A 24,064-nucleotide genomic window follows, 5' to 3' on the forward strand; every position below is an offset into this window, starting at 1 on the left:
GGAGGTCTGAGCAGAATTAGCACTTTCCTGTGAAATCTTCTACTGTCTAGAGGCCATCCTAATGGTTGGATGTTATTCTTTGGGTGTCAATGGAATTGCATTATTTAAATGTTATTACACCTAATTGTTCATAGTACTGACATTTTGTTTTATGTATGCTGCAGGAGGTTTGCCCCCTTCTTATTCAGATTTGAAAATTTCAACATTAGGAACATAGAGGTGGTAATTTGAAACTGCCGGTCTAAAATTTACCATCAATGAAAAAGCTAACAAAAGTGAACATTCAAATACAGGCAAGACAAAATATATTTATGAAGCATTTGCTCTGTGGAGGATCCCTTAGCAAACATAATGGCACTATTCATTAACAATCTCAGCAATGGAAAAATTAATCTATTAAATTAGTAGTCATAGTTATGCTGATTAATTACTGAGATCATAGTAGTTTTTATTTTTTTCTTCTTTATAAAATGTTTCTTCTTTACCACTTTTATCATGCTATTTATTTATTTAGAAATAACCATCCATAACCCTAATGGTTTTCAAGTGTTTTGTTCCATTGCTGCTCTTCATATTTAGAGAATTCAGACAAAAAGAATAATTCATTCATTCCCCAATTATATACTTAATACTTATGACCTTATGAGGCAAAGGTGAATGACAATAAAGAAATTACAGTTTAAGATGTTTAAGAAAAGTTATGCATTCAAATAATAAAACAAATAGGAGAATTATAGGAAGATTATCACACAATGAAGCAGATGATTATAATCTCTGATTGTGGTCGCAGTGTCTAAAATTTTTAAAAATGGTAATACAGAGATTTTGGATCAGTCATAAACAAATTATATACATCATAAATGGAAGAATTCAGTACAGTCCAGGTATAATCATTTATATTGTATCTAACTTCTATTCTTATAATAAATAACAATAGTCTTTTTATATTAAGACCAATTCAACTAGAAAGAGATGCAAATAATTTATTGCCTAAATATTCCCTGAATGGTACCCAGATTATAATTTAACTCTACTGAACAAAAATAAATTTCTAAATTTTTGCTAACTAGCTAATAGGGAAAAAATCTTAAAAATTCAATAATATAACAAAAATCTCTAGAACAGGACAAAATTTACAATCAGACTTGTTTCTATAACACAACATCAAGTTCAGAGAATTTAAGTAATATATCTTCTCCCAAAGCAAAGACTACCCAGATCTACATCCATATGCTATGCACAGTATGGCAAATTCTTACTGTTGTACAAGGAGTGGCTGCAAGAAATTACCAATGACCTTAGGCTCATCTTGTTTTGTGGTTGAAACAAGTTCAGGTTCTCATATGTATTTGTAATAAATGGATTAAAAGTAATGTTTTTTGAAAGTGTTGGAAATATGGAATCAAAATTTTGAGAAATAGTATCTATATAGAGTGAGAAATGCAAATCAGCCTCTCTTAAATCCTAACCTTCTTTCTCAATTTTCTTAATATCTTTTACCTCCCTTTAAATTCATGTTAGGAAAATTCATAACCACTACTTCAAATGCATATGGAAAATGGACAGAGATACTGGGAATATGCAGTACCATTCTGGTCTATGGGTAGTGGCTACAATATCTATGCCAGGTCCAGATTCCAGCAGAGCAGGAATCACGTTAGAGCTTCAATGGAGAACTCAAGTTGTCTCTGAAAGTTAGGATAGAGCTGATGTAGAATATTCCAGGAGATGTTTTCACGATGTTTGTTCTCCCTACTCAAATTTCCCCTTCTTATTACCATAGAAGCCCTATGTGAATATTAAATGTCTTTATCATTGATCTAATTTATTTTTTCTTACTTCATTTTTTCTCTCCTTGTATGAAGAAGATTTTAAACAATGTATTGGTTCATCATTTTAATTCTGGTTATTTTGCATATGAGTGAAATTATTCATTATACAACTTTCCATGCTCTCATTTTTTTAAAATATATTTTTCTTTTCCAGCAAATTTCATCTTTAAATATGTATGAAATAATTAAACTATGTTATTTATTATAATAGTATACAGTGAAATTCTATTGAAATTTGCTTCTGTTTCTGTACTGCCAGTTTATTGTAGTGGCTAACCTGATATCTCTAAAATATCATATTGCACTTATGGTTTGTTTGGTCATGTGTCAATTGAAATGAACACTGCTTAGGAATGTAATATTTCTTATTTTTAAGTTTTTAGGAAAATTACTTTACAAGGAACACATACACTTCAGAAGTAATACATTTTATTGTTAGTTGCTAGGAATCACCATAAAGATAATGTTTGGAGTTTTATCATTTTAATTGTAAGAGAAAATTACTGTTAGAAATGTATGTGTGTTTTGGCCTAGTGAAAGGTATCAAACTACTAAAAAAAGCTTTCCAGGTTTTAATAATCAATAAGACTGCCTCCTTAATTTTACTCAGATTTCATTGTTAATAGTAAAAGTAAAAAAATACAGTTAAAAAGCTAAACACATAGATATAATAGACTGCTGGCCCCCCAGTCCAGCTTCCAAGCTTTGTTGCTTATTTAGACATGTATCTTTCACAAATGGGTAAATTGAGGCTCCTCTTCTGTCCTGGGTGATAATTCTCCACTGCAGATAATTTGCTTACTATGTGAGAAAAGCAAATTGATTCCTGAAGGGTAGTTTTTCTTTCACTGTAACAAACATTTCTAATGCATCTATCATCTCTTCCAAATATTTGACTGTTGTGCAGAAAATAAATGTTATTGTTTTAATGTTATTATAGTAGTTGGTCTTAAATTGCTCAAAATAATACATACATAGGTGAATGCTTAATAATTGTGCAACACTACAAATATCATAAAGTAATGTCATAAAGTAATAATTTTTTAAAACTTTTCTCATGATAGAACTAAGCAAATATTATCATGATATGTACATCCCCATGACAGGGATATATTGCTCATAAATTCAAGTCATGATTAGCAATGATTTGAAACTAATACGTATCCTTCTTAGAATAAAATGAAAAGTGTACTTCTGTGCTTCATGGCAAATGTGTAGCTAGACTAAAAGATAGCAGCCTCATGTGACATCTTGCATCTACTATTATAGTTACCCAGAAATAAAATATTTAGAAGCACTGGAAGATCACATGAGTTTTTTGTTTTGTTTTCTTTCTTTCTTTCTTTCTTTCTTTCTTTCTTTCTTTCTTTCTTTTTTAGTTGTACTATTAGGCAAAGCAATACTTACAAATCATGATGGAATTATAAGAGGGATTCATTGAGTTCCTATAAGTGGGTGGGGAGCAGGAAAGAAAGACCTGAATTACGGACAGATGCACTGCCTAGCAAACATTACAAAGGGATTCAGCTAAAATCTGTTCCCTCACAGAGAAACAGACCTACCAGTTGGTAAATTAATTCTGTGTACTCATAATGAGCATTTTTCCTTTGGAGCAGCTTCCTTTAGAAGCATAAATGGAAAATATATGTTGTAGAAAGAAAAGGACAGAAAAGACATCCATATGGAGCAACAAACAGTGTGCTAATGGAAAAGCCCTGTGGTTGCTGCTCTCATCTCTGGTTGAGAGTTTCCAGGCAGTAACTAGTTGGATCATTCTTAAAACAGTACTTTCTTTAATCTCACAGATAAAACATCATTTCTGGACATAAATAAGTAGGGAAAGCTCTGATGCCTGTGGGAAAGGCATACCTCTGACTGGATGAATATGCTGTTGAACTCTGCAGAGAGAAGTGGGATGGAATAAAATAGTGGAGACAGGAGCAGTGTTTGCTTTATAAAGCATGTAAAAAGGTGCCCACATGTGGGCATACTCAACTTGGAGCTGATGCCGAAATCCATCTCTTTGTTTTAAGATGAGTGAAAAGTAGATAAATTAAGGTCTCAGAGCTTTCAGAGTAAAATTTCCATTCAGTTGTACCACTCTGAAGTAAATAATTTTATACATCTGAGTGGACCACTGTTGAAAGGAAAAAAAAAATCTTCATTTCACCATTAACAAAATATTTTCTGGCTCTATTGATATTAATCTTTTCTCTCCGTTGTAGTGTATAATAAAGTAAATGCAAGGATGGAAACCATGGCACTCTGGCCTTCTCTGTTGTTTATGGAGAAATAAGAAATAAGGTGGAAATTTACAAAACTGTACAGAGTTCTTCAACTTAAATGTATGTATATGAGTTGGCTCATTTGCCAGAGAATTTACCTAATATGCAAATAGAAAAAATTTTAGCATTAGTTTTCAGAAACAATGGCATATCTAAATAGAAGATATGGAATTTATGTAAAACTTGCTTTGTAGCTTCTTAAACTAGATTTCACAAATGTTGTAACAACATATTATGTACTTGCTTTGGAATCTAGGAATTTCTCTCTACTCCCCCCCTCAGTAGGAATTCATTGCTGAAATAATCGTTTTTAAACCTAAGAAGAACAGAGTCCTCTAGAGAGTATCAGACACTAGGAAAGATATGGTAAAAAGTGGAGCTCAGTAGGTGCTAACTGGCAATTCTGCATTACATTGTTCTTACTATTAGGAGGTAACTGTCTTCTAAGGAGATGTCTAAGTGGGCCTATTGATAAATAGTCAAATACCATAAGTACCTGCAAATAACTATTGGTAGTTTTCTTAAATTAAAGGGTAGCAAATTTATAATAATAATCGTTGAAACACTCTCACGTTCTCTTTTTTATTTTGACTAAGTTTGGGGATTATAATGTTAAATATCATATTTGGGCATTTTATTTCCTTTTCCACTTGGCAGTCATCAACAAACACGTATGTGAAAATTAGGATTCACTAAAAAAGTTTCTGGGTATTAATTTCTCATTTTGATTCAATGACAATTTTTACACTTTGATGAGAACACAGATATTATTAATTTAGGATAATCATTTGGTAAATGAATTCTCACATAGGAAATAGTGATAAAAAGTGATAAACATTCTGGATTATTTTTATTTAAAATATGGCCATTATAAGGAAGTGAAAATTTGCCATAGTAAAATATCTTTTATTTTGGCATTTTATATTTCTTGGATAGTTCTTCAAAAAGGTAGTCCAGTTCAGTTTTGATTCAGGGTACCAGAAGCTGCTGTTACTTTTTGATGAAATTTATGTATTACAAAAGTATATTTGAGATAAACATGGAAGTATTTCTAGTAAGTTGCATGGTATAAATCTATACAGTGACATGAATATATAACCTAGTATGACTCAAGCAAGTATTTTTGTGGAATGAAAAATGAACACTGGAAAAAATAAGGTCAAGCAAGAAAGCTTAAGAGAGGCTCTACTTATAAGCACGCTATATTTAAATGGTGGTGACTTGACAGGAAGAGTGAGTTTATATCTGAAAACAGCAATATAAACATTTTTAACACATTCAGGTTATCATTATTTTTTTCAAGTACACACAGATTATCTTGAATTTGAGAGAGTTATATTATTTATAATATAAGACATCATATGAGTCTATTTTTTTCCATTGTGAATGTAGAACAACATCTTTAGGGACTCTATCTCTTGAAGTTATGTGAAAAATAATATTGCACTTATAATTTCTGGAGTGAAGGTGTTTTGCTTTTGGAAGATAAACTATAATCTACCACTGGTATGAACTTGGCTCACAAAGATTTATATAATTGACTAGGTACAAACTCCTCGATTTTAGATCAGGAAGCCTAAATGTATGGAGATTAAACGATATACAAAATGCTTTTCAGCTACTTCATCACAGAACATACATCCAAATATCTGGATTTCTCAGTATTTTTCTACTACATAAAATTTTTGCTTTGTATATTGCTATTTGATTTAAGTATTTGAAAAAATGAATAGAAGTGATATTCTCCCATAGAATAATCTCATCTACTCTTAGGTTAAGTGCTTTTAGGAAAGCGCTCACATATTAAAATAGATGCAAATAATTGATAGAGGATCATTCATATGAAAGATATTTTCTCCTACCATAAATTTCACTTTACCTTTACCAGTTTGAAATGTAATAAAAGTATTTTAAAAGAAAAATGCATGCATTTTTTTTAAAAAAATAACATCGATTTTATTCATAAACTTTTCTTGTAATTTCATAGAACTGTTGGTTGCCACCTACAGTTGAAAATTATAGCACTTTTCATTTTTGAAGGCAGTTTTTATTATTACTAAAGATTCCATTTAGTGTCAGAAGCCAGTGGAAGCTACCAGAATGATGAAAAAGGGATTTTTATTTTTATATCTTATTTTGAAAAGGGTTTCTTTCTTTTTTTTTTTTTTTTTTTTTGAAGCAGATGACATTGCTATATGGTTCTTGAGGAGGGTACATGCAATGGTGAATTGAAGCCTCATCAAACCAGAGGTTGTCATTTAAAAAGAGTCTTGGTGGTGTTATTCATTTTGATGCTTGAATCCAAATAGGCTGCTACATGTAGCTGAGCATAACAGTAGCAAGTAGGTGTCCTTCTTCTCTGCTTTGGCAAAAGCAAATCCAGTAAACATTACTCTTACCATTGCTTGCAAAGGCAATGGAATTCACAGTAAAAAGGTTAAGGATGCCCTATTATTTTTAAGGTGAGGTGCCTTCTACCAAAATGTTGCATCTTAGTACTTGTTATCCAACATGTTCTAACCCTTATGCATCTCCACCAATAACTCCTGGTTTGTATTGATTACCCTGGGACCCCCTGGAGTGGGAGCAGGTTAGTAACATGCAGCAGGATAGAGGTAGACATATAGATTCCAGACCAAATGGTAACAGTTTTTCTCCCTATTTGAACACTAGTCTTTGGAGGGAAACAAGAAGCTTGGGCTTCTGGGGCTCCTTAGACTTAATTTTGCTTCGAAAATCCATTCTGAATGCCATTTTTAAAAAGAGAAACTGCCACAAAACAAAACAGGTTGACAAGTTAGAAATTATTGTACACTGCATTTGTAGAGAACAGAACATACCTTTAACCTGAAAAGCTCGTTATTGGGAAAAAGGTGCTGTACCACTCTGCAGTTTATTGTACACAGTGCTTGTTGAAACCGATTTTATTCTGACAAGGTTATACAGGATCTGTTGTGCTCTAATAAGCTCCAATAACAAAATGTGGTTACAATGTTTTGAATTCTTTCATTAGCGAGTGAAGAAAAGGACACTTTTCTATTATTTTAATTGGATGATATGATTCAGAGCTCTAACAGTTTTAAGAACATGGAAAATCCGCTTTCAGAATATAAGATTCTTCATGATGCTGCATTTTAATTTTTATTAATAATCTTTTAGACTTTAAGACTCTTCGATGGAATTGCTAAAAATCATCTTACACATGATAGAGGAAGCAGGCAACTTTTTATAGGGATTAACCATGTATATATATTGGTTACTGACTCATATTATAAAAACTGATAGGCTACTTATCCACTGACATTGTTATCAGTAGTCACATTTATAAAGCACCAGCTGAATTCAGCGAGGGGCTCTGAGAAAGCATAGAATTATATTATGGAATACATTTTCTCTGTTCTTATCATCTTGTTAGTTCTTTGGGAAAAAAAAATACAATGTATGTTGGTGTCAAATTAATACAATAGACTGTTTCCATCTTGATTTTATGCAGAGTTTTGATGTATATTGTGTGTACTGTGTACTTCATTACTATTGAGAATTTAAAAAGCAGAGTTCATGAAACTGATTATGTAAATTAGATCAAATGTTAAAATGTTACTGTAGCAACATAAACAGTGAAGGAAAATTGGGTGAGATTTATATGGTCAAACCAAGTCTTCACAGAGGAACCAGGAATCAGACTTCAACTTCCTAGGTACATCCAGAAAGGGGAGCTACTCTAATGAAGGGTTGGGTCAGACTATACTTGTCCCAAGGCAAATTGATGTTTTAAAAGATGAAGTCATATTAATCTTTAAGATTGAGCCTACGGTTTATAGGGTGTCATAGATACATAAGCACAGAGGTGATATAATATAAAAGAACTGTATATACAGGTGGCTGCAAAGTACTTGCAAGTTCAGAAAAAGAAGATACAAAATCATTGTGGAACCAGAGACTGCTTTACAGATGAGATCATATTTATAACAAGCCTTGAAAGCAGACATGAAAGAGGTAATGATTAGTATCATGAAAGAACATGATATCACAAGGGGATTGAAGTAGCTACATCTAGAACTTGGGCCCTGAGTGCTCTGAGAAACTCTAGTTCCTATTGGCTACCTCAAAATAATAGTAGATGCTGTTTGAAGTTGTTACCATCAGTCATGTGGGCTATGAAGAAGAGATGATGGGCTGATTAATTTACCATAGCAAAGTTTAGTCATGGTATTTGGACAGAAAATTTTAGTTTCCTTGTTCTGCCTTTTTATTGTTTGGGCTGAAATTGTACCTCTGCATGTGACTATGTTCTTCTACAAGTAACCTGAATTATTAATATCACATCACTTTTGTAGCCTACTTAGAAATTGGCTGCATTAATATGAAATTGTTCAATTTACTAGATTTAGATTCTGTCTGATATTATTAAAATACTCTAGAATTTTGCTTTTACATTTGAAGAATTCTTTACATACATTACAAAGGAAACAAACAGTAAAATTTATTATAACTCCTGCATTTTATGTAGGCATATAATAAACAGATATTTTCATCTCTTGGAATATTTACATTTCTCAGTTTCCTGTCAATAAAAAATGCTCACATTTTTTCTTTAAAGGAAAACTCCCCATTTACTCTCTCTCTCTCTCTCTCTCTCTCTCTCTCTCTCTATATATATATATATATATATATATATATATCTGTGTATGTGTATTTGTAAAGGTACAAAGTTATCTGAAATTTAAATGTATACATCAGACAAATATATATATTTTTAGCTGTAGATGGACACACAATATCTTTATTTATATTCATGTTGTGCTAAGGATTGAACCCAGTGCTTCACACATGCAAGGCAAACGCTTTGCCACTGAGCTATATTTTAACACAATAAATATGTATTATTTATACATTATATATTTGTTTTTAATAAATCATAGATGTCTATGAATTTGTTTAATATCCTATCTAAAATTATCAAGTAATTTTAGAAAGTTCTATCAATTTTTCCATATAGTGATATTTAGAATATAGTAAGATTTAGTCTATTGAAAGTTAAAGCACATAATCATGATTTCAGAGAAATTGTTCTTCCATATTACTATATATTGTGGTCAATATTTTTAGCAGCTTAAAAATTATTGCTAGATTAAGTACAAACAAATTTATTATTAACATTGTTTTCAATTCTGATTTTGAAGAACTTCATTGACTTTTTTTGTATTTGGATTTAAATTGTATCTAATAATTTATGTATAATTATTAATTTGTCTGATCAGCTCTAGACAAAATCTTATTGTTTATATTTAGTTCACTTTCCTAAATACAATTTCTATCCACTAAATGTTTCATTAATTGTCTATTCTTCATTTTCTATGTTTTACCATCTAAGAGAATAGACAATAGTCATTTTCTTTTGGATTTGCCAAAGGCTGAACTTATTATTTGTAATCACTTTTTGTTGTTGTTGTTGTTTATTTCAGAAAATGCAATATTTATTTATTAAATTAGTACATTTTTCCATGGGGAAAAACTTTTGAATTTCTCTTTTGCATTGTGGAAATTAGAGATGAAATATCATGCAAATTGTTTGAGTTTTGTATAAATTATCATCTTAAAATTTTAATATTCATAAATTATGTTACATAGTTTGTAATCATGTGATACATAATTTGACTACGTTTTATTTATACTCATCTTAGTGTCCACTAAATATATCCTTTAATTATAAAGAATATTAACATGTAAGAAATATATATATATAATATATATCCATATATTTTAAATTTTCTTACAATGACATATCATATTCAGAAAATTATTCATGCTACTGTAAGATTCATTATGTTATTTTATAGACAGAATTGGTTAATTAATGTTGAACCAATAGTTAGTATTTTATTGTGTGTGTACATGTGTATAGTTTTCCTGTATCTGATTCACTATATTTATATTCTTTCAAAAAAGGGGGAAAAAAGAGGTGTCTTAAAGGAAAAAAAACTGATAACCAACCTTCCTTTTCTATCTTGTTCTATATTTGATAGAATGTTTCTCATATTAAGAGTATAATGGTTTTAAAATGGTGTGGAATTCTAGGTAGTTTAAAACTGAGGTAAATGTCTAGTAGTATGTGTTTTGTATTCCCTATTTCTTTATGAAATTATACCACCCTTTTCCTAAACAATATCTAAGTTAAAGGCCAAAGTTAATGCTCTAAACCATGACATTTGAAACATTTATTAAACTGTGCTAAATGTTGCCACGGTTTATAGGAGTGAAGACCAGAAAAAAACCTGCGAGTTGGGGTTTAGGAAGCTAGCTTAGATAGAGTCTTTTGCTAATTTCTGTTTACAGTTACAATCAGGCTGCTGAAAATACAAGGTCTTGAGATGGAAGTGGAGCAATCAGCCTCTCAATTATACTCACACCTAACACTACATAAAATATTTTTCTGTAACATAAATAGGTATGGGCATATATACAAACTGATATACCAGGAAACCAATGTCATAGTAGTTGAACAAAGCATGGGAAGTTTCTAAAGTTCTCTTGACCCTTCAACCTTTTCCACTAAGTCTCAGAATCGGTGACAATGCAATGAGTGCATATGGAGACAGGTAGAACACAACCATAAGCTTTAAATTAGGCTCTCTATGTTTTCAGAGTCGCAGATAATGTGATCAAATGTTTGCTGCTTTTATTAAGGGAAAAAATATATTTTTTGAAGGAAGTAGTAGTTTATGATCTTGAAATTTACCCTACAGAAAATGATGTCTATTTATGTTAAAGATATAGAGACTTTTGGTTTTGGTTTTGTTTTTTTGAGAGAAAGAAAGAAACCCTTTGGGATAAGTAGTTGACTCTGTCAAATAAATGGACTTTTAGATCCTCTAAAAAAGGTCTAGCTTATAATGCTATAACAAATTTATTTAGTAAATATTTATTGGCCTTCCAACTTGTGCTGGCACTTCAACAATAAACGAGGCAGAGTTCTTCCTTTCAAAGGGGTAATTGTCAAGTGGGAAAACACCAGACCCAAATCAGAGCAAACAGTGTTAAGTGAAAAGCAGAAGTATACAATTTCTTTGACCTTTCTATAATTCCAACTAATCTTATATTGTTTTATTAACCTTCTGGAACTAAATATTTAGGTTACTTCTGCTTTTACTTTTTAATAACACAGCTGAAGTAATTGGATGGGCATGAATGTGTGAACAGAAAAAAAGAACACAGGGAATTCCTCATAATTGCTGGAAAAATAAAAACGTTTCAAATATTGCAAAACATATAGGAAACAGTAAAGCTAGTGGCATTTGATAGTGTCGCAGAGAGGCTTCTCTCTCATGGATCATTTTCTTGAGCCAGCTGTCATGTTGGCCAACGTGCTTTCAGCAGTTTTAGTCACACCTGAAGTCAAGAGGGTAGGGTAGAAGACGATCTGCAGAAGATAAGCTGGAGCCAGTAATGATTTGTAAGGTTATGTTCATGGAAATTTGTAATGATTCTGGGAAGTTCTTTTAAAGTAGATTAACAATTATTACAGCTATCCTTTTTTTTTTTTTTTTTTTTTTTTTTTTTTAGGTCTTTGAATTTTAGCCCAGGGAAAAAAGTCTATGCTTAATGCATTTTGACATTTCTAGGAAATCAGGAGATTATTCAGGTTATTATAGAAGAATCCTCATAAGACTTGAAAATATTGAGATGCTCAAATAATTTAGAATTTCTATCCTTGATATGGAGTAAAGAAAAAATTCAAATAATGTTTTGTTTTGGCTATGCCAAAATGACAAATGAACAAAACCCTACTAAGAAAGTAGGAATTCATAATGCTACTTTTAATAGAGTTGATTTTCTAAGTCTATTTTTTTTTACTAGAATAAGATATGATGATATATTATTCTAGCCCATTGTCTGATAGTAAATAACTTAATAATATATCATCTTTGATATGTCTGGCTCTTCATACATAATTTGAAATGACTAATATTATTGTCTGTTCTTATATTTGATTACCCTGGGAAATATTGAACTTTGCATTTAGTGAGTACATATCTTCAGATTTCCTAATAAACAAATGATTTGCTAACAACAAAAATGTATGATTTTCTATTTTAAATATAAAAGTTAAAATTATAGAATGTTTGAAAAATTTAGAATGTTTACATTTATCTCCAATCTGCCAGAACTTCTTAAGAAAGCTTACCATGAATTAAGGGCACATTATAAAACTTAGCAAATAGAAGTTTATATTCCCACATACATAATATTTATTCATTTTCATTTATAATGTTGTTAAGTCAGTTGTACTTTATGATCATGTTAAATCACACTCCAGGCAATACCCATTTTCCCTAGTGATTAATGTAAGCACCATTGAGTTTTCAGAGGTTGTTTTCTTAATTTGACTGGCCAGGAAGCATTTTCCCTGTTGAAAAACAGGTGTAAACATCAATACTCAAGATAAGAGAGTGATCTCATGCTGTTTTTTGGTGTCTCCAGTGTAGAGCATTCAGCAGGTAGAATTTGCAGATTGAGTAGGGCTATTTATCAAAAGTAAAGAACTAGAAAATATTTGGTGTGACTCAAAGACATTCGCTGAGAGAATGACAGGAAACCTTTTAATAGCAAAATAATCTGTCAAACACTCTGAATATATAGGGACTATGTGACAAATATGTGAAATCAAATCCCAGCACAGTAATTACAGGTAATTTGGGAACTGTTTCTAATTTCTCACTGTGTAAATTATATGCCTATCCACTTGAGACAAGATTTGGCTCTGAGGATCATACTGAGGTTCTCATAGCCCAACACTGGCTGTGTTGTTTCAATGTTCTCTTTGCTCCTTTTCATATTTTCAGCAGGTTCAATTGAAAGAATGGAAGATTCGAGCATTGAACACTAAGCTTTTCTTTCTGTTTATTCTGTTTTCTCAGTATTTGAATCAATATTTTAATTTTCAGCAAGTTGACTAATAATTGATTGGGAATTGAATGTTATAGTTCAAGTCTATGTTCAGTAATTTCCCTTAGGTATGCCATCTTAAAATCATAAACCTTTCAGAATATTGGGTTCCATGCTAGTTGGCTCGATACTTGTTAAAGACTCCTAGGTACTGCAAAATTGTTAGAAGGCGTGGCCAGCTAATCAGGGTAAGAATTGCAAGACTCTAAGCTGCACATTAACATCATTTGTGAGAACAGGAGAAGCAAAATAACAATAATAACAGCAATTGGCTTCTTTTGTTTGTTTGTTTGTTTCTAAAGATTGCACTCATCCTATTTCCTATCATTAAGTTTCCCTAAAAGAAAAAAATCCAAAAGTATTTAACATGCATATACATATTCATCGTTAACATTTCTTTAATCGTATATGGTGGTATTTGTGTTTTTTCTGTATGTGTTGTTTCTTTGTTTACTTCCCTGACAAAGCATGTTGTTATTTTTTGTTTTACCTATATGTATTTTGCTGTTGCATGACAAATTGCTCAAATGACTCAGTGAATAAATGAATTCTCGTCATTTTAAATTTCACTCTAAATATTGCAAACAATCTGTTTATTCTCAAACTTAGCTCCAAGATTTTTCTTTGTGTTGGAGCATGAAAAAGAAGTGAAAGAAAAAATGACAGAAACTGTGGTACGGTCGTTGTGTACCTGATATTCTGTTTAAGCTTGTTAAGTTTAAGTCTAAATAAGATACATGTATTTATAATTTGAATCATTTGTGTTTCTCTTTTGTTTGCATGATATGATTTTGTTTTATATTTTGTTTTTTTCCACTCACCAGATGTTCCCAACACTTTGCTTCCCACTACTATCATCCCCTCCCTTACCACTGCAACAGTCACAACCACTGTAGCCATAACAACCAGCACAACCACATCTGCAACAACCAGCAGCATAAGAGGTACAGTATGCTTCTTTGTTATGGCCTAGAAAACACAATAAATGAAGCTATCTAGAGGTTTTTTAAAAGGATAGAGTAATTGAGATCCTAGGTTATGTAAGCCTAAGAAGTAATTAAGTAACCTAAATCTACAGCAATTAGGATGACTAAAATAGAATATGGGACAACAGGGTATATTTATTTTTAGTGTCACTTATGACTATTACCCAAATATTCCAGAATAAAATAAATTAAAAATATATGGGCTCTGCAAATTTGTTGAACAAATTTAAAATGTAAACATGGAACACAGTTCTTGCCTTGCTTTGAAATGTCAAGGAATAATATGTTCAAGAATACAGAGGTAGCTTTTGCTTTTGAAATTACTAGTTTTATATTATTAGCTTGCTGCTTCTCTTTCCCTAGATTAAAATATCTAGTGTTGAATTTGTTCTCAAAGGGATGTGGTCCATGTTCTTCTTATACTATTCACCTCATAGAACTTAGGAGTAAATATTCAACATGTGTCATCCTAAAGTGAAGTGCTAAGTGGAACTGCTTTTTCCACTAATAGAATGTTCTAAAGGTGAATATTTTGGGGTTTTCAGGATAATAGGAATTCATATTTGACTCCATGATTAATATCTGGTATCAGTATAAAAATAAGCATTTTTATTTTAAAAACAAGGAAAGCAACTTTAAAGAAATAAATATATTCTTTAAGGCAAAAGAAATACTTTGCATTATGGTTAAGAAATCTAAAAAGCATTCCTGAGCAGTCGTTAAGTGTTTAGTAGAGAATGAAGAAATAAAAGTAATTTTTAAGGCATTATAGAAAAACATACTTTAACTTACTTTCTGCATAAACAATGCTCAGGGAGAATTTGTCAGATTTATTTCTGTCTTTTTCCTACTTATATGTGTTTTGTGTCATGCTGGCTATACTAATATGTGTTAACAATTTAACTTGAAATTAATGAAGACTTTACATTATTATATGCAATTAAGTTTACTAAGGACATGTTTACTATTATTTTCATTATTTGTAAAGATTGATCAGTTAGACTGTTTTGTTTGGGATTTTTATTAATTCTTGATATTCAATTGAGTTTTTACCTTTGACAACAATTTTAATAGTCTTTCTATTGTTCCAGAAAAATATATTTTAATGCCTGATCATTGTCAATTTTTAATAATCATGTCAACTATATTATATGATATAGAAAATCGGTGACAAAATAAGTTTGATGGTATTAGCAAAAAGAATGTCTTAAATACTGCTGTTTATTTTGTACTGTTTTGGGAGTTTGTTGGCATTAAATCTACAAGTGGGAAGAGTTTAAAGATCCTTCTAATGTCACTTATATAAATTGAGAGAAAAGACCTAATAAAAATGAAGAAAACAGGTAACAAATATTGTATAGTTTAATATAAAATGAAAGATATCTAACATACTGCTTTTCTTTAATGTGTGATATTCTGCAAAGATTTTTACAAATAGGATTTTAAATAAAATTTAATTGTTGCATATTAACAAAATCTCTGATATTCAGTTCTAACTATGTCAACAAAATACTGATAGAAAAGAGAGGTACATTGACTTAAATTACATTTAAAGTGATATATTTAGACAGAAATAATATAATCAATTATTCCTTCATTTTTCAAAAAGTATTTATTGATTATCTATTATATGTTTGACAATATATCAAACCCCCAAATTTTGGAAATTACTTATTGTAATAAAAACCACTAGTGATTAAGTTAAAACATTTCCATCTAAACAGTGTTTGGCTTACTCTATAGTGAATACTATTGTTTTTGTTGTGGAGAAATCTTATGAATATCCTGTGATCTACTGAAGCATAACTATGTGTGTGTGTGTGTGTGTGTGTGTGTGTTTATACATACATATACATTCATGTATTTGTGATAATATATATATGTGTATATATATATATATATATATATATATATATATATATATATACATACTGTATACATGCACACTATTATGGACTGAAGAGAAAAATATTCTTTTTCATAGTGAAGTTAGCATTCTATTCTGTTCAACACACAAATGATAAGTAGAATTTATGGCATTTAAAATAGTCTTTTAAAACTCAAACCTATTTTTTACGTTTTTGGGTAAATATAATTTTTCCAAGTTTCCTGAATTTTTTTTGTTTTGCAATAGTATTAAAAATACTGAAAGAATTGAATTGATCTTACCCTCAAAGCATACAAATAAACTTCAACAATAACATGCACGCGCACGTGCTTGTGTGCATACACACACACACACACACACACACACAATTCCCTCATTTTTAACTTAAATTTTGAAAAACATCATAATTTAAAATAACTTCAAGATATGTCAAAATAAAGCATTTGTAAGCTAAGCAATTCATAGGGTTTATATATATATATATATATATATATATATAGAGAGAGAGAGAGAGAGAGAGAGAGAGAGAGAGACAGAGAGAGAGAGAGAAAAGGAGAAAATCTTAGCACAAACATTTTATGTTAACCTAATATCTATTTTTTTCCTTCTATCTTTAACCAACATCTGGGAGTTAGAGAGGTCACCAATGTCACCGTCATTAATATTTGGGTTCATATTTGAGGATGGAAGGTTCACTCAGTACATAAACATTGCTGACAATTTTGTACTCAATCCTTTTTTTTTTTTTATACTGGGGATTGCACTGCCCAGGTGCACTTTACAGTTGAGTCACATACCCAGCCCTTTTTGTTTTTTATTTTGAGAAAATGTCTCACTAAGTTGCTGATGGCCTTGCTAAGTAGTTGAGGCTGGCTCTGCACTTGTGATCCTCCTGCCTCAGCCTCTTAAGCCATTGGTATTATAGTTATGTGCCACAATGTCCCACATTCTATGCTTTTTAAGTTATATGATACTCCATTTTTTGTATATTATCTTTTAAATTAGAAGCATTTGAACAGAATATATTTATTTAAAATTTATGAATTATGCTTTAAAATTATTACCAAAAGGGAATACAATATGTTGCCTGGGAAAAACTGAAAACTATAGAGGAAGGACATTTTCAGGCTGCAAAATTTCTTGTGAGTTTATTTCATCCTTTTTTCTCATTCAATAATTTAAAATATGCTAAATATATTTGATTTCATTATGTTTAAATGCCATTTCTTTAAATTTCATAAACTGTAACATTTATCTTTTGTATTTAATAAATGATCACATGAATCACTGTTAATATCTGCATTTACACTTTCAGAATTCCTATTATTGCTGAATTTTTTTATCCTAGATATAATAAACATCCAATTTAAAATAAATGTAAAGAATCACAGCTGTTGCTATATAAGAAATCAATAAGAAAGACAACAAAATAAACTGCACTCAAATCAGCAAAGCCATGACCTTGATTGAGACTTTGAACACCTCTTCAATCTGTGTTTAAAATGCAACCTTTTTAGGAGGAAGAAGAGTTTCTACTATACGGGAAAAAGCAGGCAATTACCAGTATATCCTGTTACAAAGAAGGGTGTTAAGACATAGCAAAGTCAATCAATTTGAGCAGTTATGGCAAAGGCAGGGAATAAGTAAGTTCTGGGGACATCTTTGAGTATGAAGTTTGGTTCTTCTTTTTAAGAGATTTATCTTGGAAAATCACCTAAACTGAGCCTTGGAATCTTCATCAAGAAAACAAGACACATGTAATTCCCAGGGTTGTCTTGAGAATTGGATATGTTGGAGAAATATCTGAGATGAATTAAATTTAAGAAATTTATTTGAGCAAGAAAAGTATTAGAACTTGGCAGCATTAAGGAGAATGCTGTTTGTTTCAGAATCCCCCACCCACCACATCTGTAGGTTATGTTAATAGCCAGAGAAAGGGAACAGACATAAAGAAAGAACCTCATTAGCGTCATCCACATTTATCTTGAATGGGTAAAGAGTGTGGAGGCATTTGCTTATATGAATGTGAGCCAATCACTTGGTGACCGGTGGTTGGATGAAGCTCCCCTGCTGTAACTGGCTGAGACTCAACTGTTTATTATAAAATGTACTCAATTTAGCAGTATATATGCTGTATTAGATTGAAGTTTGCTACCTACCTCTGGAGGCAACATTGAGCAGAATTGTACAACCCATGTACAGAAATAGAATAAGGCCAAACTTACCAGTTTATTATGTAACATGTGAGCTTGGAGTTTTGAAAAAGATTACATGACAGGTTTGATTGCTCAATTCATTTTAGTAAACAAAGATGTTAACATTAAAGTATATCATATAATTAATGGAATGATAGTTTTTTCCAATAACTTAAATTATAGCTTCATATATTTCAACATGTTAAGAGGAGGAAAAATGCTAAAAATAGTGATGAAATTGTTTATATAACGTATGTAAACATCAAAATTGATTATTGGCTCAAATCTAGATTGGGTTTTACATCAGACTTTGAATTAATAAAATTATGATTAATCATTTTTTATCATTTGCCCAATAATATTAACCAACTTTTAAATTATAATGAGACTGATTGCAATAGAACCTTAGTTGATCACAGAGGTGCTGCAAAAAAAAAAGGGGGGGGGGATTTCTTTTTGATTCAAGGAAATTTTTAAATTATCAAACTGTCTAGAACCAGAGATATATTTATCAAACTAAAAGATAAATTAAAAATGCATACTCATTCACGATTTAAATGCACATTAGTGGTTTAGTCCTTTTGGGCTGCTGTAGCAAAAATATCATAAATAGGGTGGCTTTTAAGCAATAAATATTTATTTTTCACAGTCCTGGAAGCCACTCAACTCAAGTTCAAAGCAAGGCAGATCCTCTGTCTGGTGCAAGGTTTTTCCTCATAAATAGCAACTTCTACCTGTGTTCACAGCAGATAGAATGTTCAAAGCAGCCCAATGAGGACTCTTGAGTAAGACACTAATCCCAAGCATGAGATCTCCATCTTAATGATCTAATATTTCCCCAAAGTTCTGCCTCTTAAGTTCATTATCTTGAGGGTTAGAATATTCACATGTGAATTTTAAGGGGACATAAATATTCAGATATTAGCATCAACATTGTTATGTATGTTTAAAAATATAATATGAAGTAAAACATTTTAAATTATTCTTTGTGAAATAAAATAAACTTTAACATACTTCTAGAATGAACATAGTTCCAATGTAGAACTTATAGACCCATATGCTTCAATTGTATTTTCAAGTTATGTGAATCATAAAATTTAATTATTTAAATGTAGATGAATTTAGGGAACCATTTATAAAAGTATAATACCAAAATATTAAAGTCTTAAAGGTCTCACTAAATAACTACTGTTCCTCTCAAAGTCTTTCTGAAGAAAAATAATTAGTCTCAGTGATATGTAAAACAGTCAAAATAGCTGAGCATAGAGATGTTGAAATGAATGGTAAAACTACAGCCATATTTTATTTAGGTGTTTTTAATGAACCACAGTTGCCTAAAATGTGGATCATGAAAGAGTATTATTTGTGTGTAAATTCTCTACCTCAATTGTTTCATTTCCCTGACTTTAAAATAAAATAGGCTAAAGTAAAATAAATACAAAATAACAAATATGTAGTTGAAACTAGTGTCTGATGTATTTATTTAATTAAATCAGATTTAAAAGCAACAATGATTTGGCCTGAACTTTTATCCTCAATCATATACATATATATATACATACCTACACACATATATGGGTATATGTATATATGATTGGTTCATAAATACATCTGCTATTTCTTTGTTTTAAATATTTTTTAAAATAGAACACATACAGATAAACATTTATCAGAAATGTTTCTCAGTAAAAGAAAAAGAAATCCAGCAACAACAAAAAGTGAATAGAGTAAAATCATTCTATTTCTGAGTTAGTCTCTAGAAATGCACTCAAATAAAACATTTGGAATGTCAAGAATATATCATCTTGACACAGTTAAATCCCAAAGTGTGCAAATCAAGAAGTTGTTTATGAGCTTTTATTATGAGTGTTTAGCTATTAAAAATGTTTCTAGTTTTATTGGTGGTAATAAAACACAATTTGCATGGTGTTGTGAGCTTTTAAAAATTAAGTGTCAATATGTTGGGATTTTTTTTTTTTTCACTTGACAAAAATTAAGTAATAATTCAGTATCCAGATGGTCTGTGTACAGAAACCTGCTTATCTGCAAAAGACAGGTTTCTATAGTTAGGCTATAAATGTAGTGAAATATCTATTAGTCTTTTTTAGAAACAACAAATGCATCAAGTTGACTAGTTTTTAAAATTAAATATGTGAAACATAATTCCTAATAAGAAAAAGGGTACTAAATATACTTACTTGGAAGGAACAAGCAGTATAAATGTTGTATAGTTGGAGACACTTTAAACCTTGCTTAAACTACCATATTGTTGGTGCTTATGGAGTTAATGGCTACAGGCTGGATGTTGGTGAAAGTGCTGTCTGAGGGTCCAGGTTCAATGTGCCAGGTTAAGTTATTCCACGTTAGCATAGAATATTAAAATTATTCTTTTGATTGTAGTAGACCTTATCTGGAATAGGAATACATATCACTGGTTATATATAATCATTTCCAAAACTAAATGGAATATTTACTTCTGACACATATAAAATTGTACTATGTACAACTTTTAAGTCTTTAAACATTTCCCAGTTTGTTTGAAGCATTTAATAAATATTTGTGGAAAACATATAATCATTTTTTTCTGATAACCATGTATTAAAATAAGTAAAACATATATGCTCTATTTTATTTTCCAAAGGTACTCTTGTGATTTGTATAATAAAACATCAAACATTTTAAAGCATTTCAAGCTTATTTATTTCTTTGGCTTGTATCAATTTAAACAGTAATCTTTGTTTTATTAGTTTGCTATTTTAAGTAAGTAAATATACTTATTTTTTTACTTCCATAAATTTAGGCATATTCTCATTGATTTTTTACAGTAATAATTCTAGATTTAATAGAATATAATAATGCATACACATATCCTGCAAAATAATTTCTCATATATAAAAGGGATGGCTAAAACAAATACTTGCCATCTTCTTGAATTCATACTTATTGAATATGCATATGAAAATAAATATTAAATTAAAATTATGCTATAATGATTCTATTTCAGAAAGCACATTGCTCATGAAAATATTGACACTAAAATGAGCTACATATTAGTGTCTTGATCCTCTTAAAAGAGGATTTTTTAAAAAGCATGGCCTACATCTATAAATATTTCTACAACATCCATAATATTATTTTAAAATTCATTAATAAACTAAACTGGTACTACCTTTCTTCCTAACCAAAGAATTAAATTTATGAGCTGTGCCTTTGAAGCTGAAAAGATTGCCAGCAATGCCCTTGCTTCTTTGACACTCTGCATGAAACACAGTTAATAACCTCCCATGTAAGCTTGGTGAAACAGTGAATTGATACTAATTATACCAACTTTGGGATAGAAGGTGACCTTGGCTTTAGCTGGAACTTTCAGCCAGGACAATAAATAAGACCAAATGCCACAAAGCATGACTTCTGAAAAGGGTCTAATACAATTTATTAACTTTTGGGAGTTTGAAGGATTGCAATAAGTGCTTAGATAATTGTAATATTTTAAAACATCTCTTGCTGCAGTAATAGTTTCTTATTTCTCTAGATTCAAATAATCTCCTACTCACTTTCTAAAGTCATTTAAATTAATCAGTGGCCAGAAAATTAAAAACTACTTGCTGCAAAGTATGTATAAGATGATTACAAGGGCAAGAATACAGATTTTTCTGAGTGCTTCTGAAATATGTATATAATATTTATAATAATATCAGTATTACAACTGCTTATGTTGAATATCTGACAACACCGATTCTTAAAGAAATGCCCTTATAAAATGATTGATAAAAATGCCTAAAAAATAAAATTGCCTCAGGAAGTCCACAGGTTTAAACCATCACCACCACCACCACAACAACAAAAACTGTAGAAACAAACAATGGATAGCAGTTTCAGTTATAAATTCAAGTTTAGCATTGTTAAAAAAGACAGGATTAGTAACATTACTATAAATGTTAACAGGTGAGTGGGAACAGAAATTAAACTTCTTTAACCAATATTGTTTAAATAATTACATTAGTGTAAATGGAATTATGATCACAGTGTTGAGTATAATAAATGTAAATATGTAATTTAAGTCTGGTCATTTTTCATCATGGAAAAAGAGATAAACTCAAATATTTCCATGGATATTTTATTCAAGTCACTAATAAGCAAATTATGTTTAGCAATCAATGTTTAAATGGCACAAGTGAAAGCAACTATTAACTATCTTTAGGAATTATTTTGAGAAATATATTTGTTAAAAAGTAGTTGAACCAAGTATAATGTCTTAGAGAGATTTCATAATAAAAAAAAAAATGCTATCCTGCAGTAGTCTGGGTAAGGTGTAATTGTTTTAATATTTTTTCCATAAAACCATATTATTTAAATATTGATTAAAACACCCTCCACTTCCACAGTGTACTTTTCAAGATATTAGGAGAAAACTGATGAAAGTCTCAAAGGAAGTAGCCAAAGAAAGAGTTTTCTTTTTTTCATAAAAAGAGTTTTACCAGAGGCATAAGAAAAGTTTTTGGAACTAGTAAGAGATGGAGAAGTACAAGAAAACTAGCTAGAGCCATATGCTATTACCACATTAGGCCTATGGGGCTAAAGGAAGTGAGTCAGGTTATCTTAACCAAAGACAGAACTGGAGCCAGAAAGGTATAGCTTCGAAAGGGCAGTAATCAAGGAAGGACACAGTAAGCGTTAAGAAACTCAGCAAAATGAGGACACTGAAGGAAGGAAGATTAAATATCTGGCCTCTACTTCTGGCTTCTAGTATCTTTCTATTAAATAAGTCTTTCTTAAAATCAGAAGTAAAGGAATCTGACTGAAGCAATGTAGTAAAGCCAGCACCCAGGATAACAAAGACAACACAAAGCATGAAGGATGGATATGAGGACCAACTTGGAATGAAGAGTAGAGACATTTGGAATATTTTACCTAATTGGGATATTTTAACTAATTGTTCTTTTAGAGTGTTATGTTAGTCAACCTTTTATCACTGTGACCAAAATACCTGACAGTAAAAACACAAAGGAAGAAAAGTTTGTTTTGGTTTATGGTTTCAGACGTGAGTGTCCACAGTTGGCCAAATCCATTGCCCTGGGCCTGAAATGAAGCAGAACATCATGGCAGAAAAACACACTGCCAGGAAGCAGAAGAAAGAGAAGAATGGCCAGGCACAGGATATAATCCCCAAGGGCATGCCCCTGGTGACCTGCTTTCTTCAAACAGGCCTCCCTACATATAGTTTCCACCACCTTCCAGTGGTCCATTAAAATTATTTATCCATCAAATGGATTAATCCACTGATGAGGATAGATAACTCATGATCTAATCATTTCCTAAAAGCTTTAACTCTGGATGTGGCTGCTTTGGGGACCAATCCTTCAGACATTAGACTTTGGGTTATGTTCCATGTCCAAACTCTTAACTGGTGGTTAAATATCAGATTTTATTTTAGTTTTAGATTTCTTTCATAGGCATATGTATTACAAATCTATAATAGAAAACTGGCAATGAAAATAGTAATGGTGGTAAATGACAACCTTACAATTCACTTTAACATATAATTTCCCTTTGCTGGCTATAGTTGGAAAAAGACAAACATTCTGGATGGCAGCGGGCTGATTATGAAACTTGATATCTGGTTGCTTTTGTTATTAGGTATAAATAAATCTGAAAATTCTATTTTTGTCATTTTAATAGCCTATTAAAAATAATTCTATTTTTGTCAATTTAATAACATAAAATTATTAATTTTTTGTCAATTTAATAATAAATGTGAATCTTTTGTGAGGCATACTCATAAGATTCATTGAGTAGTGAGAGATTTCTCACTTAAAAATTTCTCCAACTACTAGTGTGGAAGCAAATTATTTCTTTTCATTTGGAGTAAATCCTTGGAGAATCTTAGCTATCCAGTGGGGCGGGGGAGGTTCTAAAAATGATATATCAGTAA

The 24,064-nt window shown here is 30.8% G+C and overlaps 1 protein-coding gene across 2 annotated transcripts in view; it reads left to right on the plus strand.

Moving 5' to 3' along the window:
• Positions 1-24,064, plus strand: part of Cadm2 (cell adhesion molecule 2) — a 151,858-nt gene that overhangs the window by 66,130 nt on the left and 61,664 nt on the right. Inside the window, exon 6 of one of the 2 annotated variants that reach the window (XM_076867884.2) lies at positions 13,888-14,007. The exons of the other annotated variant lie outside the window; for it this stretch is intronic. Within the exon in view, the coding sequence (XP_076723999.1) occupies positions 13,888-14,007 (120 nt within the window). The remainder of the gene's footprint in view (positions 1-13,887; positions 14,008-24,064) is intronic. 2 annotated transcript variants of the gene reach the window in all.

The sequence above is a fragment of the Callospermophilus lateralis genome, chromosome 10 (genome assembly GCF_048772815.1).
Source record: "Callospermophilus lateralis isolate mCalLat2 chromosome 10, mCalLat2.hap1, whole genome shotgun sequence".
In the NCBI taxonomy this organism is placed as follows: Eukaryota; Metazoa; Chordata; class Mammalia; order Rodentia; family Sciuridae; genus Callospermophilus; species Callospermophilus lateralis.